The sequence below is a fragment of the Lonchura striata genome, unplaced genomic scaffold (assembly GCF_046129695.1).
Source record: "Lonchura striata isolate bLonStr1 unplaced genomic scaffold, bLonStr1.mat Scaffold_126, whole genome shotgun sequence".
Taxonomy (NCBI): domain Eukaryota; kingdom Metazoa; phylum Chordata; class Aves; order Passeriformes; family Estrildidae; genus Lonchura; species Lonchura striata.
In genome coordinates this window covers 240,999-264,515 of record NW_027461090.1, presented here as the reverse complement: position 1 = coordinate 264,515, position 23,517 = coordinate 240,999, and the positions used below count along the sequence as shown (strand labels likewise).

At 57.0% G+C, this 23,517-nt stretch overlaps 1 protein-coding gene across 1 annotated transcript in view; it reads left to right on the top strand.

Annotated features, from left to right (window-relative positions):
• Positions 1–23,517, top strand: part of LOC144248444 (uncharacterized) — a gene marked incomplete at its 5' end in the record, with an annotated part of 153,065 nt that overhangs the window by 90,913 nt on the left and 38,635 nt on the right. The window contains one exon of the mRNA XM_077790610.1: positions 22,104–22,731. Coding sequence (XP_077646736.1) covers positions 22,104–22,731 — 628 coding nt within the window. The remainder of the gene's footprint in view (positions 1–22,103; positions 22,732–23,517) is intronic.

The window sequence follows — 23,517 nt, the reverse complement described above, 5'->3', positions numbered from 1 at the left end:
GGTCAGTTCCCACATCTGAGGGGACCCGAGGGGACTCTGTGCCAGGGCCATCCCAGCTGGCTCTGGCCATGGCCAGCAGGGAGCAGGGACCAGCTGGATCAGCCCGAAGCTGCTGGCCACGAGTCCCCCAGGTGCCCTGAAAGCTCTGTGTGCTCTGCCCACGCCGGCCCTGGTCCGCACAGGGAGCAGAGCCCTCCGCAGCCGGGGCAGGGCTCGCAGCTCCCCCGGCAGCCCCCGCTGGCAGCCCGCTGCCCTTGGTCACCCTCAGAGAGGAGCTGGAGCTCTTCCTTCCTCCCCCTCAGGTGCCGCCCGGCCATCCCTGGGAACACAGAGCCTGTCAGGCCCAGGGCACAGCTCCCTGCCAGCGGCGCCGCCAGCCCTGTGCCCACACGCCCTCCTGGCCCGGCTCGTGGCTCACCCATGAACCTGACGGCCGCCTCTCGCAGGGGCTCCTGTGGGCTCTGCAGGTAGGGCAGGGCCTGGCGCAGGTGCTCGGCCACGCTGCTGCTGTCCTCTGCCAGCTGGAGAGAGCGGCAGGAGGGAAGGGTTGGCCCTGCAGCCCCCCGGGCCGGGGCTCCATGGGCACCCGGCTGGGGCCGCAGGAGCCTGGAGCAGAGCCCGCGCGGCCTCGGGCTGCAGCAGCGGGCAGGGGCACAGCTGCCAGCCCGCACACCGAGCACCGCGCTCAGGGGCTGCTCCAGGCTGGGGCTGCGGCTTCCCGGCCCTCCTTACCAGGCACTCGGGGAACTGCCACAGCTTCTGGTTCTGCACCAGCTGTCCAAGATCCCGCCTCTTGAGGAACTCGGTCGCACAAAGCAGTGTTTCCTGAGAAGCCTGGAGAGCAGCAGAGACGCGGAGATGGCCCCACAGCCCAGGGCGCAGGACCCCGTCCCTGTGCCAAGGCCAGCAGGAGCTGCAGCCTGCGAGGCGCCAGGGCAGGGCCAGCCCAGCCCCTGCCAGGGGCCAGCGGCAGCTGCCGAGTCCTCACCTCTGCCACTCGCTGGTTCTCATCGTGGCAGTGGAAGAAGAGTGGTACCAGGCTCTGGCGCACGTGTGCCTTGAGGACCTTTTTTTCCTCTTCCGGAAAAAAATCCAGCATCTCTCGGAAGATAAACAGGGAGCACAACTGCACCTGGCTGTCCTCCTGTATGAAAGGAAGGAAGAAAGACCTCAGCGTCAGCTGCTTCAGGCCCACCTGGGCACAGCCTGTGAGTGCACAGGGCACAAAGTGTGTGGGCAGCACCCACTGGCCGTGGCTGGAGGGGCAGAGCCTTACGTTGTCAAAAAGTGGCAGGAGCGCCTCAGCCAGCTGCAGGGCGAGGGCGCTGGTTACTGGGGCACCATTGCAGAAAAATAACGCTCTCAGGAGAACCGTGGTCATCCTGAGCATGGTGCTGTCATCTTCCTGCAGGAGCTCCACGAGCCTTTCATGCAGGCTCCACATCCTTATGGCCATCTACTTGTGGAACACAAGTGTGTGAAACACCATCCTGCTGCCACAGGGCCCAGGGGCCAAAGGCCTGTGCCAAAGCCCTGGGGCAGCTGCAGCAGGAGGCAGGAGAGCTGGCAGCAGCTGCCCCAGTGCCCCAAGGCCAGCCAAGCCCCAGGGACTGCCTTCCCCAGCCCCACGCTGGGAGCACGGCTTCAGCCCCTGCGCTCTTCTCACCGAGACACTGGTGGTGCCGAGCGCCAGGAGGCCTCGGAGTGCCAAGCGACGCCTCCCCCTGCACTCGCTCTGCAGGTGCTTGGACAAGAACTGCAGGAGGCTGTCACGGCACTCACTCAAGTTCAGGTGCTCCAGGATCTGAAAGGCACAGGCTGGTGACGGGGGAGCGGCCGGCGGGAGCCCAGAACCGCCCAGGGCCGGGCCCAGGCAGCAGCACAGGGCGCGGGCTCCGTCCCAGGCACTGCGGCCAAGAGAGGGCAGAGAGCCGGGAGGCAGCTCAGCGAGGCAGCGCCGGCCTTCAGGCTCACCTCCACAAGGAACGCCAGGGCGGCCAAATCCCGGCACGGCGTGTCCTTGCTGAGCAGCCCGAGCAGGTGGAATGCAATCGCGGAACACGCAGCTTCGGATGCCCGGTGCATTTCTCTGACAGGAGGAAACACGACTCAAAGCCCTGAGCCAACGGGGGCAAACCTCTCCCAGGACTGCCTCACAGAGGTCTGGCCTTTCTCCACCACCCTGCAAGGGGCAGCTGAGCCCTCTGGGAGGTTGCTGCTCTTGGGCACGCTCCTCTCCCAGCCTTTTGCAGCCTCCTTGGCCGTCCCTTGGTGACAAGGCCTTCTGGCCCACGGCCACGGGGACTGTGTGGGGCACCTCGGGCACAGGGCACACATGCCGGGGACAGCTGGGGAGCAGGGGGTCTCACCTGGCCAGCACGCCCACAGCACAGTGGTGGGTGTCAGCACAGAGCAGGGTGTCCCAGCCACGCTTGTCTTCCATGGCCACCACCACATCCTCATAGTGCAGTCGGCAGAGCAGGGCCTTGAGGGTCTGCTCTGCAAAGCTGTGCACAGAGCAAAGCCCAGGTCACGCTGGGAGCACTGGCCCTGCCCTGGGCACATGGCAGGGACAGGAGGACTGGCATGGAGCACCTGCTGGGGCTGGTGGCAAGGCCGTGTTGCTGCTGGCATCCCTTCCAGAAGGTATCGACCTCCTCTGGCACATCCAGAGTGCTGAAGAGCACTTGGAAGAGCAGATGCACAAAGAGGCCGGGGAAATTCACGGTGACTACATGTGGCACACAGGGCAGCTGGAGGATCTTCCACATCACCACGGTTGCCTGCAAAGGACAGAGCAGCCTGAGACAGCGCTCAGTGCCGAGGTGTCCGTGTGGCAGGGCCCGAGCACGGGAGGGAGAGGCCCGGAGAGACGCAGGGGGAGCACCGGGCCTGGTGGCCCTGGAGCTGCCCCGAGGCCAGGTTTCAGCCCAGCGCCTGAGGCAGGGAGACGCCGTGGGGGAGGGAGGATGGAGAGCTGCTGGAGAGGTGGCCTTGGGGCCAGCAAAGGCAGAAACTCACAGCCAGGGCAAGGACAGCCGCGTGGTCCCCATCGGAGGTGCACGTGCTGTGCTCTGGCCAGCTCCCCAGCACATCGAGGAGCACGAGCATGGCCGGCTCTGCAGTCCTCAGCGAGCACATGATGCTCTTCCACATGGCCAGAGCAGCTCTGTGGGGTCAGAGCTCTGTCTCAGAGGAGTCTGGGACACAGCAGCGTGGCCTGGGCGGCAGCGGGGAGCTGAGCTGCTCTGCCAGCCCTGCCTCTGCCCACTGCCCCTCACTGGCAGCACGCAGGCAGCCCAGCCCTGTGGGGACTGGCCCCTGAGGGGCAGGGGGGAAGCATGGCAGCACGCTGGGGGGCTGGCAGGGGCCAGGGCTGGCAAAGGGAGCAGCCAGAGGGCCCTGGAATTCTCTGTGTCAGACACCTGGGACAGGCTGCACAGGGGGAAGGGCTGCTGAGCCCCAAGCCCTCTGGGCAGGTGGGCCCCGTACCTGTCACACAATGGGGCCACACGCAGGAGAGCCATCACCACGTCAGAGGGCTGTGCCTCTGTCAGATCCAGAAGGGGCCTGTACAGATTGTACTCAGGAAACTCATTGGCCACGAGCCACTGGTGGATGTACCTCACCATGGCGGGCACCTGGAGAAGGAAGGGGAGACTTGGAAAGCTACTGGAGGAAGGAATGTGCCCAGCTGCCCCAGAGAAGTGCTTCCCTTGCCACCACACTGCCATGGCCTCAAAGGTTCCCAGGGAGCAGCAGGTGTGGCTTGGGAGGCCAAGCAATTGCTGGGAGAAGAATAGCCAGGCCACAGGCTGCTTACTTGCTTTGGGCTGGAAGGACCCTCCTCTACAAGCATATCCAGCAGGGCAGCGCTGGTCTTGGTTTTGAAGATGGGAGAGTACACTCTGAGCACGGTGCCCATGGCGCTGCTCTCTTCCTCCTGAATCCTCTTCATGAATTTGCAAACCATCTACAGCAGAAGGGCAAGAAGCCCGGGATGCTGCATGGAGTGCTCCGAGCACAGTGCTGGGCTGAGCAGTGCCAGCAGGCCCAGCCCAGGTGGGGATGGCTGCAGGTACCTGCGCTGTTCTGCGGAAGCGGCCACGGGTGCGTTCCTGCTCTCGTGTGCGCTGCACGGCTGCACCTGGCAAAGAGCGAGCGCAGCCCGAGCTGAGGGGCTGCGGGAGAGGCCGGAGAACACAGCCCAGCCCTGCGCTGCCCAGGCAGGGACAGCCCCGTGACGGCCCAGGGCACGGAGCACGGCTGTGGGGTGTCTGCCCGGCCCCTATTCCATCCTGTCCATGGGCATGGCCCCAGGGGATGGCATGGCATGGCATGGCATGGCATGGCATGGCATGGCATGGCATGGCATGGCATGGCATGGCATGGCATGGCATGGCATGGGGCCAAGCTGGCTGCAGGCACCAGCCCTGCGGCCCAGCTCTGCCACTCACCCTTCTGCCGTGGCTGGAACTGCTCCAGCTCTTCAGGCTGCTCTGCTGGGGCAGCTCCAGGGCCTTCTTTCTCCTCCTTCCCCCAGGCCAGCTTGGGCACGCTCACAGGTCTGTGCTCTACGACACTGCCTGGATTCATGGCTGCTTGCAGAAGGTGAAAAGGAAAAGGTCTGAGTCAGCAAGTGCTGCAGTCGTGCCTTGAGGGCACCTGCAAGAGTGAAGTCTTGGCAAGGCTACTGGACAGCAAGTCCTGCACTCTGGACCTGGGGGCTCCAGCCACAAGGACAGGAGACTCCTGTCAAGGGCAGTGAAAAGCAAATGCCACGGTCTGCCCTCGAGGGCAGCTGCAGAAGAGATGCCTCGGGAAGGCCAGGGGTCACCAAATGCTCTGGTCTGGCCACGAGCTCACCTGCAGGAGTAATACCTCTGGAAAGCTCTGGGTCAGCAAGGAACAAGTAGCTGTGCGAGGGCTCCTCACAGCACCGCTCTCTCGCGTCCTCTCTCGTTGAGTGCACCGAGCACTGTGGAGTGTAACTGTAACTTGTAACTGCCAACACCTCTGCCAGAGCGTGTCACCAAGGGCCCTTGGAATCCCTGCCCCGTTCCATTCCACGGTGACCATGCTGCACCGTGTCACCAAGGGCCCTTGGAATCCCTGCCCCGTTCCATTCCACGGTGACCATGCTGCACCCTGTCACCAAGGGCCCTTGGATCCCCTGTCCCGTTCCATTCCACGGTGACCATGCTGCACCGTGTCACCAAGGGCCCTTGCACGCACTGCCACCTGCCCTGGGGCCACCCCCAGCCCCCCAGAGTGGCCCAGGGTGGAAGGAATGCCTTGCCCCAGGTGTGTCAGACAGCCCAACAGGATCTTTAGGAAGGGCTCAGCCCATCAGCAAACGCTGCCCTGCTCTGCGGGCTCAGAGCAGCAGGAGCCCCCGCAGCTGCCGACGCAGCCGCGGCGGGAAGGGCACGGGGCCTCCACAGAAGCTGGCACGGCCTCCTCGGGACACGTCCCACATGGTGACCATCCTGAGCACGGCCGTGGGACACAGACCGGGAACGTGTGGGCCAGGGCAGGAATGCTGCTCTGAGCCCTGGGGCCCGGGCAGCGCTGACAGCAGCAGGTGAGGCACAGTCCCCGCCCAAGCAGAGTTCCCCTGAGCCCTGGCAGCACCGGTGCCCGTCTCCTGCCCCAGAAACCTGTGCCCCAAAAGGGCTTCTCTGCCAGAGGGCAGCCAAAGCTGGTGTGCACTGGGGGCTGTGCTCTGTCCTACAGGGGCTATTGGTAGCAGCACCTGGAGCATCTGGGGGCAACATTTGCTGCGTGTCAGATGTTGTTGCTCCTTCCTGGGATGATTTTTTCATGGAGGGGATTAGCAGCAGCACAGAAACACCAACAGCTACTGAACTTCACAGGACAAAGAGACTCCACCAAAACACTGTCGTGTTTCCTTGTGCTTTTGTGTCATTCTTGCACTCTGAAAGAAAAAGATTTGGCCCAAGCCCTGCTGTTCAAATCTCCAGCTGCTGTGTGTCTTCCTGTGGCAGCTCACTGCAAACACAACTGGCTGCCTGCTCAGCTGGGCAATGGACAGCCACAAACAGGGAGGGCCCTGGTGAACATCTCTTTGGTCTCGTGGAGCAGCGAGGGCACAGGAGACAAAGACTGCTCCTCCCGAGTTCATGGGGCAACAGAGAGATTTTATTTCCCAAGCCCCCCTTACACAGGGCATTTGAAAGACCAGGCCTGGAAGCTCTCATTGGTTTGAGCTCCATGCCCCTTCAGGTTCTGGCCCGTGAGGTGCCTGCAGTTTTGGGAGATATTTGATTGGTCAAGACCCCTGTCAATCATGGTAACACGTCACCCTTCTTTTCTTTATCAAATTCTGTGTATTGTTCTCTGTCACCCATCTGCAAGGGCCCTTTGCCAACATGGGGACAGAGGACAGCGTGCATCTAATTTGCACTGGAGCTGCAGCATTCCCCTCCAGGAACTGTTAGGGGAGAACTCAAGCCACAGGCATAATGCTTCTTGGTTACAAATTGAACTTATCTCTAAAAGCAGAAAGCTATTTAACCCTGAGCCCATTTAACCCTTAGAGAAAAACCCAATTTTAAAAAACAACCTTTAAGCACTTGATCCCCTGGGGAAAAACTGAACTCCCAGAAAACAATCTGTAAACAGAAAAACTGTTTGTAAACATGAGAAATAATTTGTAAACAAGTAAAGTCCTTATATGAACTGTCCATGAGGCAGGTGATCATTTGTAATGTTGTCTGTGGTTTCCAGTGTCCATATTTTAGGCAGCTGTATTGTACTGTTGTAGGATTTATTGTAAAACATGAGAACAGACTCAGAGGGGAGGAAGGTGTACCCTCAATCCAACCCCTTTCCCCTTTTTTCTTTGTCTAAGAAATAATAATAGGATGAGAACATGGATTTTGAATACTATTAACTTATGCAAAATTTCATCCACGTTTACTGATAATATTTTTCTTTACCAGCCAGGTTCACAGCGAAGAACTTGATTGGGAGATGTTTTGATCAGGGCAAGGAACTTGGTTGGGAGACATTTTCTGTATTTCTATTTTTTCTAGTGCAAACCATATACTTTTTTCCCTTTCTTCAAAGTTAGAAATTTTGTTGTTGACTTTAATAGCTGACTTTTAAAATGATGACAAGTGGCAGAATTTCAGTGAAAAAACTTTGCAACTGCAATTTGCTTATGATAAATCGATGTTCTATGTGTACCTCAGTGGATATTCTTTGAATCATACCAGTTTATCTTGAAACAATGCAAGAATAATTACTAGAATATTAAGAAAAGACATGTTAATACACATACTAGGACATCTTTAAGACAATGATTTACTGAAATATGAGTATCAATTTAATATCGATATCCAACTGAGATGGACAAAAACTCTCTAAGGGTTTAAAGTTAGAAAGTGTATGTTTATTGAGACAGCCAGGCAGTACATGGGATAATTCCCTAATGCACACTGCAAAAATCACAGGTATTACAAAGCTTTTTTATTTGCAGAAGTCTTGAATACACAAATATGAATGCATATTCATATCCCTGTCACTTCCTCTGCTCCGCTTCATGTGCTAATTGGCAAAAAGGCAATTAAGCATGTGTAGTTCTGTTCCCTGAAATGAGTTGGGGGTCCATTTTGGGGAGGGGTCTCCAAAATGAAGAAGCAAAATAAGTCTTCCTCGTTCTGACCTTTCTGCCTTTCCCATGCATACGTGACAAATGAATCTTTGCCGTTTTCCTGTGCTTAATGGATCCCTAAAGTATGGGAAGTCTGCAACTGTTTTTGTGCCCCTGAAATCTATCACCAGGAACGGGGCTGGGATGTGCCCTGGTGCCTGGGACATCATCAGGAGCGGGGCTGGGATGTGCTCTGGTGCCTGGGACATCACCAGGAGCGGGGCTGGGATGTGCTCTGGTGCCTGGGACATCAACAGGAGCGGGGCTGGGATGTGCTCTGGTGCCTGGGACATCAACAGGAGCGGGGCTGGGATGTGCTCTGGTGCCTGGGACATCACCAGGAGTGGGGCTGGGATGTGCCCTGGTGCCTGGGACATCACCAGGAGCGGGGCTGGCTCTGATGCTCTCCGGTGCCTGGGACATGACAAGGGGCGGTGCTGGCTGGGGTTTGTTTGGTGCCTGTGCAATCCCAAGGGCAGTGTCACAGCAGGGCAGCTCTCAGTGTCCCCAGCAGGTCACAGTGTCCAGGGCAGCCCGTGCCAGCGGTCACTGCGCACACGGGGCAGGCTGGGCTGGACAGGGGACGGGGCAGAAACGCTGCCCTGGGACTGGGGTCTCCCCCTGCCTCTGGGGCCCAGCCCCTGCTGGTAGCGCCTTGGGCAGGGCACGGGGCTGCTGCTGGGCCAGGGGGACAGGCCGTGCCCCCTGTCCCCTGCTGCTGGGCCAGGGGGACAGGCCGTGCCCCCTGTCCCCTGCTGTTGGGCCAGGGGGACAGGCTGTGCCCCCTGCCAGCTGCCCAGGCCCCTCTGATGCCTGTCCCTCGTCCCTGTGGCTTCTGTCCCCACCACTCCCCACCACCTTCACTCCCTCTGTCAAAGCCCCACTCAACCCCTTCACAGTGACCTCTGGAAAGAAAGAATGAATGAAGGAAAGGAAGTGTTGGCTGTTCACCCTGGCTGGATGTCAGGCACCCACCAAAGCTGCTCTCTCACTCCCCTCCAGAGATGGACACGAGGGAGAAAACAGAATGAAGGCTTCATGGGTTGAGCTAAGGACTGCGACAGATCACTCAGCAAATGCCATCATGGGCAAACCATTTTCAAAATTGGAGATATTAATGGAATTTTTGCTATCTGGATCAGGGCAGGATAGTGAGAAGTAAAACAAAGCTTTAAAAACACCTTCTGCCCTTTCCTCCCTCCTTCCCATCTCTACCTCCCCCCGCAGTGGGTGCAGGGAGACAGGGAATGGGGGCTCTGGTCAGTTCATCCCCTGTTGTTTCTCCTGCTGCTCGGGGGGAGGAGTCATTCCCCTGCTGTGCCAGGGGTCCCTTCTGGAGACACTTCTCCATGAACTTCTCCACGGTGAGTTCATCCCACGGACAGCAGTTCTCCACAAGCTGCTGCAGCGTGGCTCGCTCCTCCATGGGCTCACAAGTCCTGGCAGGGCCCTGCTCCAGCGTGGGCTCCTCTCCAGGGGTTTGCAGGTCCCTGCCAGGTCCCTGCTCCAGCACAGGTTTCTCATGGGGTCGCAGCCTCCGCTCAGGCATCCCCCTGCTCCAGCACGGGCTCCTCCAGGCGCTGCAGGTGCATCTCTGCCCTCCGTGCCCTCCATAGGCTGCAGGGCCAAGCTGCCTCCCCAGGGACTGACCAGGGAATCTCAGGGCAATCAGCTCCAGCAGCTGGAGCAGCTCCTGCCCCTCCTGCCCTGCCCTGCCCTGGGGGTGTGCAGAGCTGTTCCCCTCACAGGTCCTCACCCTGTTCCTCCCTGCTCACAGCCACAATTCCAGGATCACCCATTTCCTTAAATCTCTTATTCCAAAGGTGTTACCACCGTTTCTAACTGGGCCAGCCTTGTCCAGCAGCCAGTCTGTCCTGGAGCCAGCTGGAATTGACTCTGTGGGACATGGAGGAACAGCTGCTCTCACAGAAGCTGCTCCTAGATCCCCTGCCTTACCAAAACCTGGCCATGCAAACCTGGTATAAGTATGGTAGGGTTTTTATTACCACTATTAATTCTTATTATTTCTATTCTCTCAATTTTTTGCTATTAATGGTACAGTTGTTATTATTATTACTAGTATTTTTAGTCTTTTGGACTCTATATTAATAGTGGCTAGATTAGAACTGGAAACAAAGGTACTTCATTGCAAGTAGCGGTTAGAGTTTTGTCAGCCTCTTTCCCTGCCCTGTTCTCTGTCATTGCTGTGTGTGAAGCTGCTGCTGCCAGGCCTCCCTATTTCCCTGGTTTGAGAAATTTCATGGCATTGCTCACATGTCAGAGAGGGCTTATTCCATTCAAACACATGCTCTTAGCTCTTCGAGTCCCATTGTTGGAAGCTTGTTTTCTAACATTGTTGACTTTCTCAGCTTCTGTTAATATTTGTGATTTTGTAACAAAATGTTCTTGGATGTGATTGTGCAAGATTCTCTAATCAGCTTCCAGTTTGCTCTTGGGTTTCTTACCGGTGTGTCCGAGCTGAAGGCAGCATTTTGGGTGGGAGGCTTCAGTGGGAGCTGGGATTGCCTCGGCAGCAGCTGGTTTTGCAATGTGAGCAGCGCTGACAGAGATTCCGTGCGCTGAATATTCCGCCTGGTTGGAGCCGCAGTGCCCGGCTGGAGGGAGCCGCGCCGGGCGCTGCGGGTTGTGCCGGGCCGGGCAGCGGCCGCAGCCCCGGCAGGGCCCGGCCGTGGACACGGAGCCTTTGCTGGGCAGGGCTCGGCCCTGCGGCGCCGGGCGGGCGGTGCCGCTCCCGCCGGGAGCCTGCGGGAGCCGGGACAGCGAGAGAGCCCGGGCCGAGCATCAGCCCCGGGGCACGGCCCGGGAGGGGGCACAGCCCGGGGGTCCCGCAGAGCCTCCCTGCTCCAGAGCCGCGCCTGCCGCAGCGGGGCAGCTGCGGCACCTGCGGGGCACGGAGGAGCCGCAGGCGGCGTTCCGAGCGCTCCTTCGGGGCAGGATTTTGTCCCGCTGCGGGGAATTCCCGCGGGCCGGGCGGGCCGGGGCCGCTGCCGAGCGCCGCCGCCTTTCCCGGGAGCCGCCGGGCAGAGCTCTCTGCTCGGGGCTGGGAAAAACACCTTCACTGCCCTGGGAACATTTAAAATGTTTAATACAGGACAAGAGGAGACAAGGGCCATAGAGCAAAGGTTGTTAGGGCCGGGTGCATCTCGGCACTGAGCCAAGAGCACACGGTTATCTCCGGAGATACCCCTTGAATACCTTTTCCCTTACACCAGCCGGTTGCATATTCATAGTCCCTTATGCATAGTAAACTTTTTCCCAAGCTAGTTTACATATTCCAAGAACTGTTCAGCATGGCTCCTCCTCGGTTCCACCTTTTTAGGGCATGTGTATTCCTTGGTTGTGGTTTTGGTCCTTTTTTATCTCATCTTCAGTTTTGGCCCCGGCCCACACTGCCTTCAGACGGTGAGTGCTGATGGTTGGCAGATCTGTACAGGTGTCCTCATCCTGTGCTCACTGGATGTTATCCCATCCAAGCAGGAATTTTAACACAAGCATGCTTCTCTCAGCTATGGCACTACTGTGTCTGAGCTTAATGAATGAACAGCAGAAATAAAAACTATATAACAAAGTTATTGTAACACCACACATATAATTTCCAATGGAATATTGGCAAAAAGCCAATATTATAATATGTATCTATGACAGGGCCAAGGGCCGGGTGCCCGCTCGGTGGCCCCGGGACAGCAGAATTTTGGGGTCCCGGTGCTGGCTGCCGGCAGAGCCCCGGCGCTGGGCCGGGGATGCGTGGGACCCTCCCGCGGTGGGGTTGGGCTGCCCGGGGCAGGCGCTGCATCGTCAGCCCGGAGCCACCGGGGATCGCCCGGTACCGGCGGGGCGGGGCTGGGAGCGGAGAAGGGCGGCACCGGAGCTGGGGAACCCTCTGCAGCCTGCGGGGTCGGACAGACCGATAAGGGGGTCCCCGGGAGCCTGGAACGTTGTGAAAAACGCCAATCACTTGGTTTTTAAAATTTTAAACGTTTAATAATAATAAAATGGTTATAAAAATAGTAACACAATTAGAGTAATCAAATTTAGAGTTAGGACAATTACAAGACAATAAAAAGCAAAAAATTATAGATGTCCAGATGCTCTCGGACACTTAAGCCAGGACAAGCATGCCTTGTGAACAAAGGAATAACCTTAAAAGCAATAGCCTATTGCATATTCATGTATCTCATACATGATGCAGAAATTCCTTGCAAATTAGGAACTTTTCTGGATTTTGTCAACTTCTTTCCCTTAATCCTGGTGCTTCCATAAAGATGGAGACAAGATGGAAGAATGTTTGTCTTTTCTGATAAGGAGGTTGTAACTCTTTATGTGCCCCAAGTCACCGCCATCCCTGTGTGAAGAGTTTATTGATTATCTCATCTCTTGCTTGAGCAAGTAAAAAAATCCTACATAGCAGAGTTTCTATTTTAATATTATGTTGTTACCTAAAACTCTATTTAACACACTACTTAAGAGAATGAATACAGCATAACTTTCTAACATTACACATATAATATTCATTGTAACATTTGAGAAAAGCCAATCATAAAATAAGCATTCTACACAGAAAGTGTTGAAATGGTAAAACCAGTCAAAACCCCTTAGGAATTGGAAGGAAAACGAGAGGCAGTGGCAGCTAACACCTCAGAAACCCGTGGCTTTTGCTCCTCTCTTTGACCTGAGAGCTTCCTGGGCAGGGGCGACTCTTCCAATTGCATCAGCGTGGCCATGGCTGGGAAGGGCAGCGAGCAGATGGGTTGAGCTTCTCCTGCCAGCCCCTGAAGTGCCAGCTGTCATTTGTGTGCGCTGAGGATTCCCTTCAGGCTCGGAGCTGGCGCAGCTGCTCCTGGGCGCTGCTCGCTCGCGGGCGCAGCGGTGCTGCAGCCGCTGTCCCGCACACAGGGAGGGCTCTGGAGCCTCCCAGGGCACCAAGGAGCGGAGCAAGGGAACGTGCCGGGATCTGCTGCAGGACCGTGGGGCTGTGGGGGATCCTTCGGTCTCTTGGATGGGGCAGGGAGGGGGCAAATGGAATCAAGGTGAGACAGGGATCAGGCAGCTCCACGCCAGGCAGCGTTTTCTCCTCTGAGAGCTCCTCTGAGCTGAGCGAGCTGGTGAATCCTGCGGAGCAAATGAGACCCGGGAGCGAGGGAAGGGCTGGCTGGGAAGGAGTCAGATAAACCCAGTGGGTATTTCCCTTTCCAAGGGGCTCCTGGGGAGACAGAGGAGACAAGAAGGAGTCCCCATCTCATGACATTCCCTTTTTTCCTTCAGTAGCTCTATTGCAGTCACTGCATACAAGAGTTTAGTTGATCCCTTTGATGCCAGGGAGCACCCAGAACTTGAACCTCGCTGGATCCAGCCCTGTCTGCCTATCACCGAGCAGACGGAAAAGATAAAGAACCTGGGTGGGGGTTGAGCCAAAATGGCATTTTGCCACTTCTGATCTGCTCCCAGCTTTTGCAGCAGGGCACCAACCCCATCGCTGCAAACCACTCCCTTTTGCAAGGCACACGTGGACCTCGCTGGTAGCTCAGGGCTCCTGAAGGAGCTGCTGCAGTTGGCAACTGGAGCTGTTGAACTTTTCACATTGCTTAACCCCGCCATCCAAATGCCATCAACTGTCTGAGGAAGGACATAAAAATATTACCCTGGAGGGGCCAAAAACTTGGAAAAGGATGAAAGAAATGTTCTGATGATGACAATGACAATGACAAAAAAACACAATTTATTTTTGACAGCAAATGAGTACCCACAGCCCTCCAGCCCTCCCAGACTGGCAGCCGAGTGGGGCCGTTTCCATGGCATGAGGAGCTGGCAGTCTGCAGAGAGAAACCAGAGAGCCACGGTCAGTCACAGAAGGCTCCTGTGCCCCTGTCCCACCACGGCCTGTGCCTGGGCCAGGCTCCTGTGTGCTCAGAGCCCAAACCTCCTGACCCATTCTCCGTTTTTAGAGAAGGGCAGTGTGGTAAGCCACATTCCATCTCCTCTGCTGAAGCACAGCCCAGCAGCCTCCTCAGCAGCTGCAAGGGCGGGATGCCCGTGTGCCTGGTTTCCTGGCTCCCCGGCAGACCAGGGGTTAAACATTGGGTGTCTCCTGGATTGTTCCCGGAAAGGGCCCATCTCTGCACGCAGCTACCTTTTTTCATTTGTAAATTAGGTCTTTCTTTCTCTTCCAGCTGTGGTTTCTCCAGCCCCGGCTGCAGCCACTGGTCATATAAAACTTTAAGAATCTTTTTCTACAAGCACAACTGACTTGATGTATATTTTACAAAATCACGAATTGTGCCATAACATATATTACAATGGGGCTGCGGAGATCCCCCTGCAGGTCCCTGGGGATGCAGAGATCCCCCGCAGGTCCATGGGGATGCAGAGATCCCCTGCAGCCCCTGGAGGAGCCGGGCTGGAGCTCGGCGATGCCTGAGAGGAGCTGTGAGCCCGCGGGCAGAGGGGCCCCGCTGGAGCAGCCTGTCCTGGCAGGACTGAGCCCGTGGCACAGTGACCCACGCTGCAGCACTCGGAGGGGGCTGTGCCCAGGGGATGGACTCCGCTCCGAGAAGTTCCTGGAGAAGTCTCGGCCGGGAGAGAGCGCAGGGTGCAGCAGGGAACGACTCCTGTCCCTGAGCAGAGGGAGAAGCCCCGGGGGATGAGCTGAGCATGGCCCCATTCCCTGTCTCCTGCCCTGCCGGGGGAGGAGGTGCAGCTGGGAGCAGGGAGGCGTGGGGAAAGCTGCATTTAAGGCTCTGCACTGACTTCTCCTGCTCCTGCTCCGAGTCTTTGGAGTTTTCTGCCAGAAATCTCTCCCCTGCCCCACCCACCCACAGGGCTTCGGGCAGGTTTCCCTTTTCGGGGGAAATCAAAGCGAAGCTCTGATGCGCTAACGAGGGGCAGGAGAAGTGAGGCTCCTGGGCTTCCCGCAGAGGCGGAGGCACGGGAGGCGCAGGGCCGGGAAAGCCGTGGCGGGAGGCGCGGAGAAGTTTGTTTGTGTGGGCAGCTCAATCCCGGCTCGGGCCGGGCCCGTGCCGGGGCTGTTCCTCATCTCCGGCTTTCCCCTCACGCAGCCCGGGGGCGCCGAGAGCGCGGGGCGAGGCGGGGCCGTGCGCAGAGCCCGCCCCGAGCTCGCTGCCATTGGCCGCCGGTGCCGTCAGTCGCGGTTGCGGCGCGCTGATTGGTGGGAGCGGGGCGCGGCGCGGCCCCGGCGGCGGGCTGAGGGCGGCCGTGGCCGCGCAGCGCCGCCATTGGCCGAGCGGCTGCGCGGGCCCGGCAGCGGCGGCAGCGGCCGGAGCGCGGTGAGGCGGCGGCGGCGGAGCTCGGAGGCGGCCCCGGCGCAGGTGGGAGCCGCGCTGGGCTCTGCGGGGGCTCGGGGCCGGCTGCGGGCGGAGGGGGCGGCAGGGGGCTCCGGCGGCTCGCCGGTGCCGTGTCCGGCCCGTGCCGGCCCCGGGCTGAGGGCGCTGCGGGAGCGGCTGCCCGCGGTCTCCTTCCCGCCGGGGCCGGGCAGGAGCCGCTGCCGGAGCAGCGCTGGCTCGGCCCGGCTGCTGTGGGTAGGACAGAGGGGCTGCCCCGCGGCCGGGAGCGGGCGGGGAAATTCCCGTCGCCGGAGGTTCGTGTGCCCGGCGGAGAGCGAGGAGTCCTGTCAAAGTGACTTTATTGCCGAGCAGGGGCAGAGGCCGTGGGGCATTTGCCGTGCGCTCTCTGCCGTGGCTGTAGTCCGCAGCCTCCTTTTTATCCTCATTTTCCCGGCCGATCTCCCTCTGCCTTTGCCCACCGGCTGAGTTCCTTGGAAGGTTCCGACTTCCCGATGCGCCTGGAGCCTGTCCTCGTTAATGTGCACCCTCCTTTTGTAGAACAGCCGATATTCATGGCTCTGTTAAGTCTTTGTTCTTCTCGGCGAATTTCGGGAATGTAGCGGGACTTTGAGCAGCTGTCTGGGTCAATTTGTAACATTTATTGGAACTGATGGTTTCTCCCGTTACTTCCTTCTCTACAACTCCCTGCCCCGATCTCCAGGCAGATTCACTCCTTGACTCTGTTTTGTCCTTCCCGGGTCCTCTTTGGTTTTGGGATTATTCTCGGTGCCCTCATTCCCTGTCCTTTTGTAGCCGTTTGTGGATCAGGAGGCCTGGCTGCCACCTGCATGCCCTGGCTCAGCTGCTGGATGAGCTGCACTACCAAGGTGTGGAGCGTGGTAAAAAGATGAGAGTTGCTGCAGCACAGAAGAGGAGAAGCAGCATTCCTTTAACCCCTGGTCTGCTGGGGAGCCACGAAAGGCTGTCCAATTCCCCTGCTTTCCATGTTTGGACCGATACATAAACTTCTCTCCTTATTTGTTTTCTTAGCTTTTTTACCACTTCTCCTTTGTGATCTCTTTACCAGCAGCAGTTTGAGCCACTTAGTTTTCCACAAACTCCTGTTTTTTCTGCTCACAAATAATCTGATCCCATCCCCTGGTGAAATGTTTTGTTCCTCATTTCAGTGGCTTGGTCGGCAGGAAGGTCAGGAGCTGGAGCTGTCTGGTTGGTTGTTATTCCGAGGACAGCTTGTAATCAAATGATGCCATTGAAATGATAAATGGTTTATCTGTCTCCTGATAGGAATTGGTTTGGGTTCTCAGGGGCTGGTCCATGGTGTTGTAGGATTTGTTCTGGTGGCCATTAATCTTTTCCGCATTTTTGGGTGCTCCCTTCAGCTGGGACTCCATCAATTGATCTCTTTTTTCTAATTACATCATCAAATACTTGAATTCCAACTGATTTCCCTGAACTTGTTCTAGCAGAAACCCCAGTGCTGTGATACACCCTGTACAGCACAGACAGTGACAGCAGATGTTGGAGTGGGCAGAGGGATGATCCCCCCCTTATTTTAGTGAGGTTTTCACAACATTCTCCATTTGCTGTTTCCCTTTGCAGCTTCAGCCATTTCTGTTTCAGAGTCAGAGATCCTCACCATGGGCTCTGCCTTCAGCTGTGCAGATTCCATCTGTGCAAGCAGGCAGAGCTTGGGGTGAGGGGCAGAGGGAATCAGCCAATTCCTGCCCCAGGCAAGAAGAGCCAGCTACATTGTCCTCACTTTGCCCTGTCAGTGTTAATTTGCATTTCTAAAGCTCCTGTCCAGGCTACCTGTTTAAACATTAAGGGCTCACCATTAAATCTCTTCTAGTGATGCAGCCTAAAGGTGAACTTTGAAAAACCCAGATCAACATTTTTCTATCTTTTACAGCTACGCAAAAACATAGAGAAAAAATCCCAAGGTAATTCAGTTTTGTCTACTTCCCCTCGGAAGGAAAACTCATATTCACATCCTTTACCCAAACCTAACCAGCTATATAGAAGTATGCGTAATAAAAAAATACTCTAATGCTCTAAACTTTGCACTGAAACTTCAGAAAAAATAAAAACTTCACTAATCTTTTTAGTGTTAGAGTCAAGGCATTCCTTGATTCTGGCCAGGATGTGCAACAGAAATCATTCCATTCCCACATAGCCTTGGTGTGCCGAGAAAATAGTTCCATTACATGCGGGTTTTACTCGATTTTTCCCAAACTTGTGTAGTCTGAAGCAATCTAAATCCACTGGTTTAATATTCTGTAGTTTCAAGTTGTGCAGTTTTTAGTATTTGGTTTCCTATTGGGCCTGGATTTCTTTGCTTGTGCTGTTAATGAGGTGGGAAATGCTGGATTTCCTTCTCAGCCTTTTGCAGACCAGGTGTCTGCAGCCCTGCCGGGGGCAGTGTCTGGGGTAGGTGTTGGTTGCTGTTTGCTGCTGGGGTTGATGTTTTGCTGCTGGTCGTTGTCTTTGTGGGTATCTTTTGGGCCATTCCCAGTGTGTTGAGATGTGAAACTCATCTCCACTGAGTGGTGTAACATCCCTTAACAAAACCTTTAACATTTTTTTCCCCAAGGCCAAGGCAAAGCAAGCCTGAGTAGAGAAATCAAAGGTTAACAATGTTCAAGTCTATGAGCTGGTCTATTTTCCATGGATGCACTGGCAAGCAGGGTAGTGTGTGAGTGTGAGTGAGAGCCAGAGTGGAATTGTCCCGGTGTCTCCCCAGCAGCTGTGGCAGTGCAGGCCCAGCGAGCACTGAAGCTGCAGCAGTGGCAGCAAGGGCTGGCCCCGGTGGCTGGAGCTGCCCAGGGAGGGTGGCCAGGCCGAGGATTTCAGCAGAGGAGGTGTGGGCAGGCCCAGGGCCTTGCCCCGCTGTGGAGCCCTGGCTGCTGCTGCGCTGCCTTCAGTGCAGGCTCAGGGGGGCCTCCCATCCTCCTGCTGCAGGCGGGAAGTGCAAATCTCCGGGGCTGCAGAGACCTGGAGCCCAGGCTGAGGGGTCCCCCCGTGTTCAGCTGTGCTGGCGGCTGTTTCTGGCCTCGGGGCCCCTTGGCATGGGCCACGCCACTTGGCCACCAGTGGTGCTGCTTTGCACTCCTTAGGCAGAGCCCATGTCCTGCTTGGATGTTGGCAGCAGCAAAGTGCCAAGGCAGGCTGTGTGCCAGCCCAGCTTCCTGGGGGAGAGATTGCACCAGAGACAGGATTCTGGCCACAGACTGCTTTAAATGTGCATCCCTTATCTCCACCCTGCACTAGGTGGAGAATTCCCAGGGTAAGGAATTCGCAAGATCAATTGCAAGGGAGAGAATTGAATATCTGCCCTGGCTCTGGCTCTTCTTCTTACCCAAGCCAATGGCAAAAGCCGTACCCATGGCATCTTGGTCTCTATCACCAGCTTCCAAAGGTGTTTCTTTCTTTCCCCTTTCATTCTTTGTACCCTGCCTGAGCTCTGGGGGTGACAGGGGTTATATAGGTCCCATTGTATTCCTAAAGCTGCCATAACCCCCTGGAGGATTTTTTCCTGTAAAATGAGTTCTGCTGTCTGAGTTTGTTGCTTCTACAATCCCTTTTATTGGAATGATTTCTTTTAGAGATACCTTAATAAGTGATCCAGTGGTTGCTGAGCAGTCAGAATTGCTTTTGCCCCCCTGTTAGGTGAGATGGTGTCACCAGAAGATATTGAAGCCTTCCTGCTCAGGGCATTTCAGTGCCAGGCTCTTACAAGCACACACAGCTGTGCCGGTTGAGCTGACCATGGGGGTAACCTGCGCTTTGTCTGATTCCCTTTCCTCAATAACAGCGTGTCGTGGAACTCTTTTCCCTTCTGCTGCCCTTGAAGAGCCATCCACAAAGACATTTTCTCCATTTTCAGATCAAGACTGAGCGTTCTCCAGGGCTCCAGTGTGGTGGGTCCCCAGTGGGATGGGAGCTCAGAGAGCCCTACCAATCCATGTCCATGCAGGGGTGGACTTGCTCCTGCTGAGGGTGCTGCTGTCTGTGCTTGCAGTGTCCTTGTGGGCTGCAGCTGGAGCCCTGACTCCTTCCCAGGGGCTGTTTGGGTGGGCTCTGCCCTGGCCAGGAGGGCAATGCCTCTGCCAGGTGCTTGTGGCCGACCCCGTCATGCCCTGGGTGCTGGGGCCCCCTTGGGCCCTGGGGTTGATCCCTCAGGGGCTGTAGGAACTCTGCCATGGCCTTTGCCTTCAGCTTGGCCTTTTGCTCATCCCTTCTTGCCTTCAGCTGCTGTGCCCTTGTGCCCAAGTGCTGCAGGGCTTCTTCTGCCACTCCTGCAGCCCGGGTCACTGCCTGTGGGTGCTCATCCTCTGAGAGCTGCTGAGCTTTCTGCAAAACCTTTCCTTTCTGCAGGGACCCAAAGCAAATCCTGAACAGCAAATCCTGATCCTTCATGTGCACTCTGCATTTCCCAGCTGTTCCTTTGTGTTCCCCGTTGTGCTCAGGGTCCCTGCCCAGCCCGTGTGGCAGAGCCGGTGCCTGTCCTGCCGCAGTGTCCAAAGGCGGCCCCCCCGGCGGGCAGGGCCGGCAGCTCCCCGGGGCCGGGCAGCGGCCGGGGCGTCCTGCAGCCTCCTGGGGGCCGGGGGCCACTGCCGGCCCTGCCCGGGGCTGGTGGGGTCAGGCAGCGCCCGGCGCTGAGCCCCGGCTGCCCCACAGCCCCGGCCCGGCCCCGCAGCTCCCCACAGGCCCCAGCCCGTGCTCCCGGTGCCGCACCTCTGCGCCCGGTGCTGCCGCTGCCACCGCAGAGAAACCCCTGGCATCCTGACCTCCTGCTTTTCCTGTCTGGGAAACTGGGGATGCGAAGGATCTGGATCAGCTGGCAAATGTGAGGATAAGACCCTGTTGAAAAACATCTCAGTCCTCTGTATTTTTCTCTTTCTTCTCTTTTCCATCATCCATTTTCTTACCACATAGATTCCTCCTGCTGCTTCTTACCTGAACCATATTGCTGCACAGTCCTCTTCACCTGATCCCTTCCCAGCACACCAACCCCATCCATCCCCTGTTGTCCAAATCCCTTCTCCCCTTCCCTTATTGCCCCCCTGGGTGTCCATGTCCTTAATTACCTCTGGGGAAATATGCAAACTACCTCAGCATTCTCCCAAGGGACCCTTCAGAGACATTTTGGGATCATCATCCCTTTGGCCAGGCCCCCTCCCTGGCTTTCCCTTTTCTCCCCTCCATGGGTGCCCTGCCATGTTCACTCCCCGAGGATCCCAGGGCACTCACTGATGAGATTTTCAGTGCTCTCTCCCTGCTGACTCTTCACAGACCCCCTGATGTGTCACTCATCTATCTCCTGGTCACTCCCGGGTCCCCAATCAATCCCCGGTGCTGCCGCCAGCCAAGGGAGCCGATCACCGAAAGTGGGTGAGGCACCTTCAGCTGCACTCCCTGCCCGCCGCCCCGGATGGTGGAAGGAATTCGGGATGAGCCCCAGGGTGTGTGGGTAAACTTACATCACCAGAGAATTCTGTCCACAGAGCAGACAGAGGTGTCCTGTAGAAGTAATTTCATTCCAAAAAATGGGAAAGGCCATTGGACATTCCCCATGGGATCTCTCCAACTGTTGGAGGACATAGCCTCCTTTTCATCCTAATTCTCCTGGCCACATCTCCCTCTGCTTTCCCCACTGGCTGAAGTTCTTGAGAGCTAAAGACTTCCCAGTCCACCTAATACATACCCACCTTGATATGCTCCCTGCTGTTATATAGCAAACGATATTCATGGCTCTGTTAAGTCTTTGTTGTTCCTCTGGAAGTTCATGAATTGAGCAGAACCTTGGCTGAGCAGCAGTCTGTGTCATCAATTAATATAATTTTCTGAAACCAATGGCTTCTCCTGTCACTTCCTTCTGTGCAGGTCCCTGGCCCTATCTCTGAGCAGATTCAGAGCATCTGTTTGTAAAGACACGTTCCTGTGGTTCCTTCCATGGGGTCCCCCGTTTGTGGGACATCCCCCCTGGAGCAGGGTGTCCCCTCTGTGCTGCAGCCCCAGGGCTCGGGCCGAGCTCAGCCAATCAGAGCCCGCGGCGCTGATGACTCACCAGTTGCCAGGCAGACTCGCAGCTCCCCGCGTTCCCCACCTGGACCCACCTGCGCCCCCCCTCGGCCCCATGGCCCCGCGAGGGGAATTTGGGGAGGTGGGAGTGGGGCAGCGCCAAGGCCGGGCCCCCCCGCGCTGTCCTGGCGGGAACGGCTGCAGTGGGGACCGAGTGCGGGCGGGAGCGGCCGAGAGCCCAGCGCTGCCCCAGCCCGACCTGCCCCAGCTCCATCCCTGCCCCTGCGCTGGGATGCTGTGGGTGTGGGGGGAAGAGGGAGCCGGCAGTGGGTGCTGGGCCTGGGGGCAGGAGGAGAAGGGAAGGAGAAGCAGGCTTGAGGAACAAAATGGTCAAAGGATGCAGGTGGCAGGAGAGGGTGGGATTGTGCAGGAGAAGGAAGAATAGCAAGAGGAAGAGGAGTGTGAGGAAGAGTAGAGACACAGGAGGAGGAGGCGGAGCAGAAAGAGGAAGCAGCAGAAGGTTCCACCCCTCCCTGTGTCTGCAGCCTCCCCCCAGCCCCAGGAGTGCTGCTCCCCCCACATGCAGCAGGTGACTGTGGAGGGGAATCCACGATTTCCACAGGGTGAATCTTGGTGTTTCTGAGCTTTATTGGGCTAAATGTTGGTTCTTTGGTTTTATGTGGCAGCTGAATCTTTATTTTTGGGATAGGTTTTTGCTGACTTGTGATGTTTGGGGAGTTTTTGTTTTGTGTCTTGAAATTTGTGAGATTTGATTTTTGGGCTGAATCTTGGTGTTTTGGAGGTTCTTACAGATACGAGATTCCCAATGATTTCCTGAGATGAACTTGGGCAAGGCGGAACCTCCAGTCCAAGGAGCTCTTGTCTTGTTTTTTTCCCTCAAACCAGGATTTTTAATTCCGTGGGCGTGGCTGGATGGAGGAGGAGGAAAAGCCCCGGAGATGCTGCAGGAGGAGGAGCTGCAAACCCAGCCCAGGGAAGTGCAGGGAGGAAAGAGCCCCCCTGAGCCAGGAAGGCGGGCGGAGATCCAGCCAGAGCTCGGAGCTGGTGGAGAAGCCTCATGGCAGGGAGAAGCCCCACAAGTGCTTGGAATGTGGGAAGGGTTTTAGCCAGAGATCCAGCCTGATCGAACACCAGAGGATCCACACTGGGGAGAGGCCCTACGAGTGTGGGGAGTGTGGGAAGAGGTTTCGGACCAGTTCCCATCTCCTCAGACATGAGCGGAGTCACACAGAGGAGAGGCCCTACCGCTGCCCCGACTGCGGGGAGGGCTTCAAAAACAACTCCCACCTCACTTTGCACCAGCGCATCCACACCGGGGAGAGGCCCTACGAGTGTGGGAAGTGTGGGAAGGGCTTCAGAGACATGTCTGGCCTGATGATGCACCAGGTGCTCCACACTGGGGAACGGCCCTATGAGTGCTTGGAATGTGGGAAGAGCTTTGGGTGGAGCTCTGCCCTGAGAAGACACCAGGGCATCCACACTGGGGAGAGGCCCTACGAGTGTGGGGAGTGTGGGAAGAGGTTTCGGACCAGCTCCCATCTCCTCAGACATGAGCGGATTCACACAGAGGAGAGGCCCTTCCGCTGCCCCGACTGCGGGAAGGGCTTCAAGCACAACTTCAGCCTCACCGTGCACCAGCGCATCCACACTGGGGAGAGGCCCTACGAGTGTGGGGAGTGTGGGAAGGGCTTCGTACAGAGCTCAGCCTTGACCCAACACCAACGGAGGCACCACTAAGGGAAGCCCTGTGAGTGCCCTGAGTGAGGGAAGAGCTTGGAGTGAGGGAAGAGAGCGAGGGAAGAGCTTGGAGTGAGGGAAGAGCTTGGTGTGCTGCTGCAGCTCCATCCCCCATGGGAGGATCCGGGCTGGATGATCCCCAGTGACCCCCATTGGGCAGAGCCCCGGTGCCCCCGTATGGGGAATAAAACAGAGAGTAAAGCAATGGAGCTGATAAAGGGGCCCGATATCTGAGGCCTGACTGAGCAGAAACTGTGGGAGACACAGACACAGTTTCAGTCTCCCTGGGCAAGAAGTGACCAGAAAAAATGGTGTGAGTCTTTCTCATAAGATAAATGCTCCCAGGTTACTGGATGTCACGAAGAATGTGTAACCAATGGGAAATTGTTACCAAAAACAGAGCCCTCTATAAGCACCATACAAGTAAATCCCTGTATAAACACCTGGTACACTCAATAAAATTGGCTTTGCTCTAAACTCGGATGTCCCCGTCTCTCCATGGTGGGTAACCCTGTTGTGGGTGATCCCCGTTGGCTGGGGGAAGGCGCTGGAGGGATTTCTTTCCCTTCTCCTGGTGCTGCCGTGGTTTGGTTGGTAATAAATTCCCTCCCTGTGCCCAGGCCGGGTCTGTTGTCCCCGTGCCGGTGCTCGGGGCGGGATCTCTCCCGTTCCTTCTCTGCACTGCCGGGCCTCTCCTCAGCCAATGAGAGAACGCGGTGGAGAAGAGTCAGCCAATCAGCG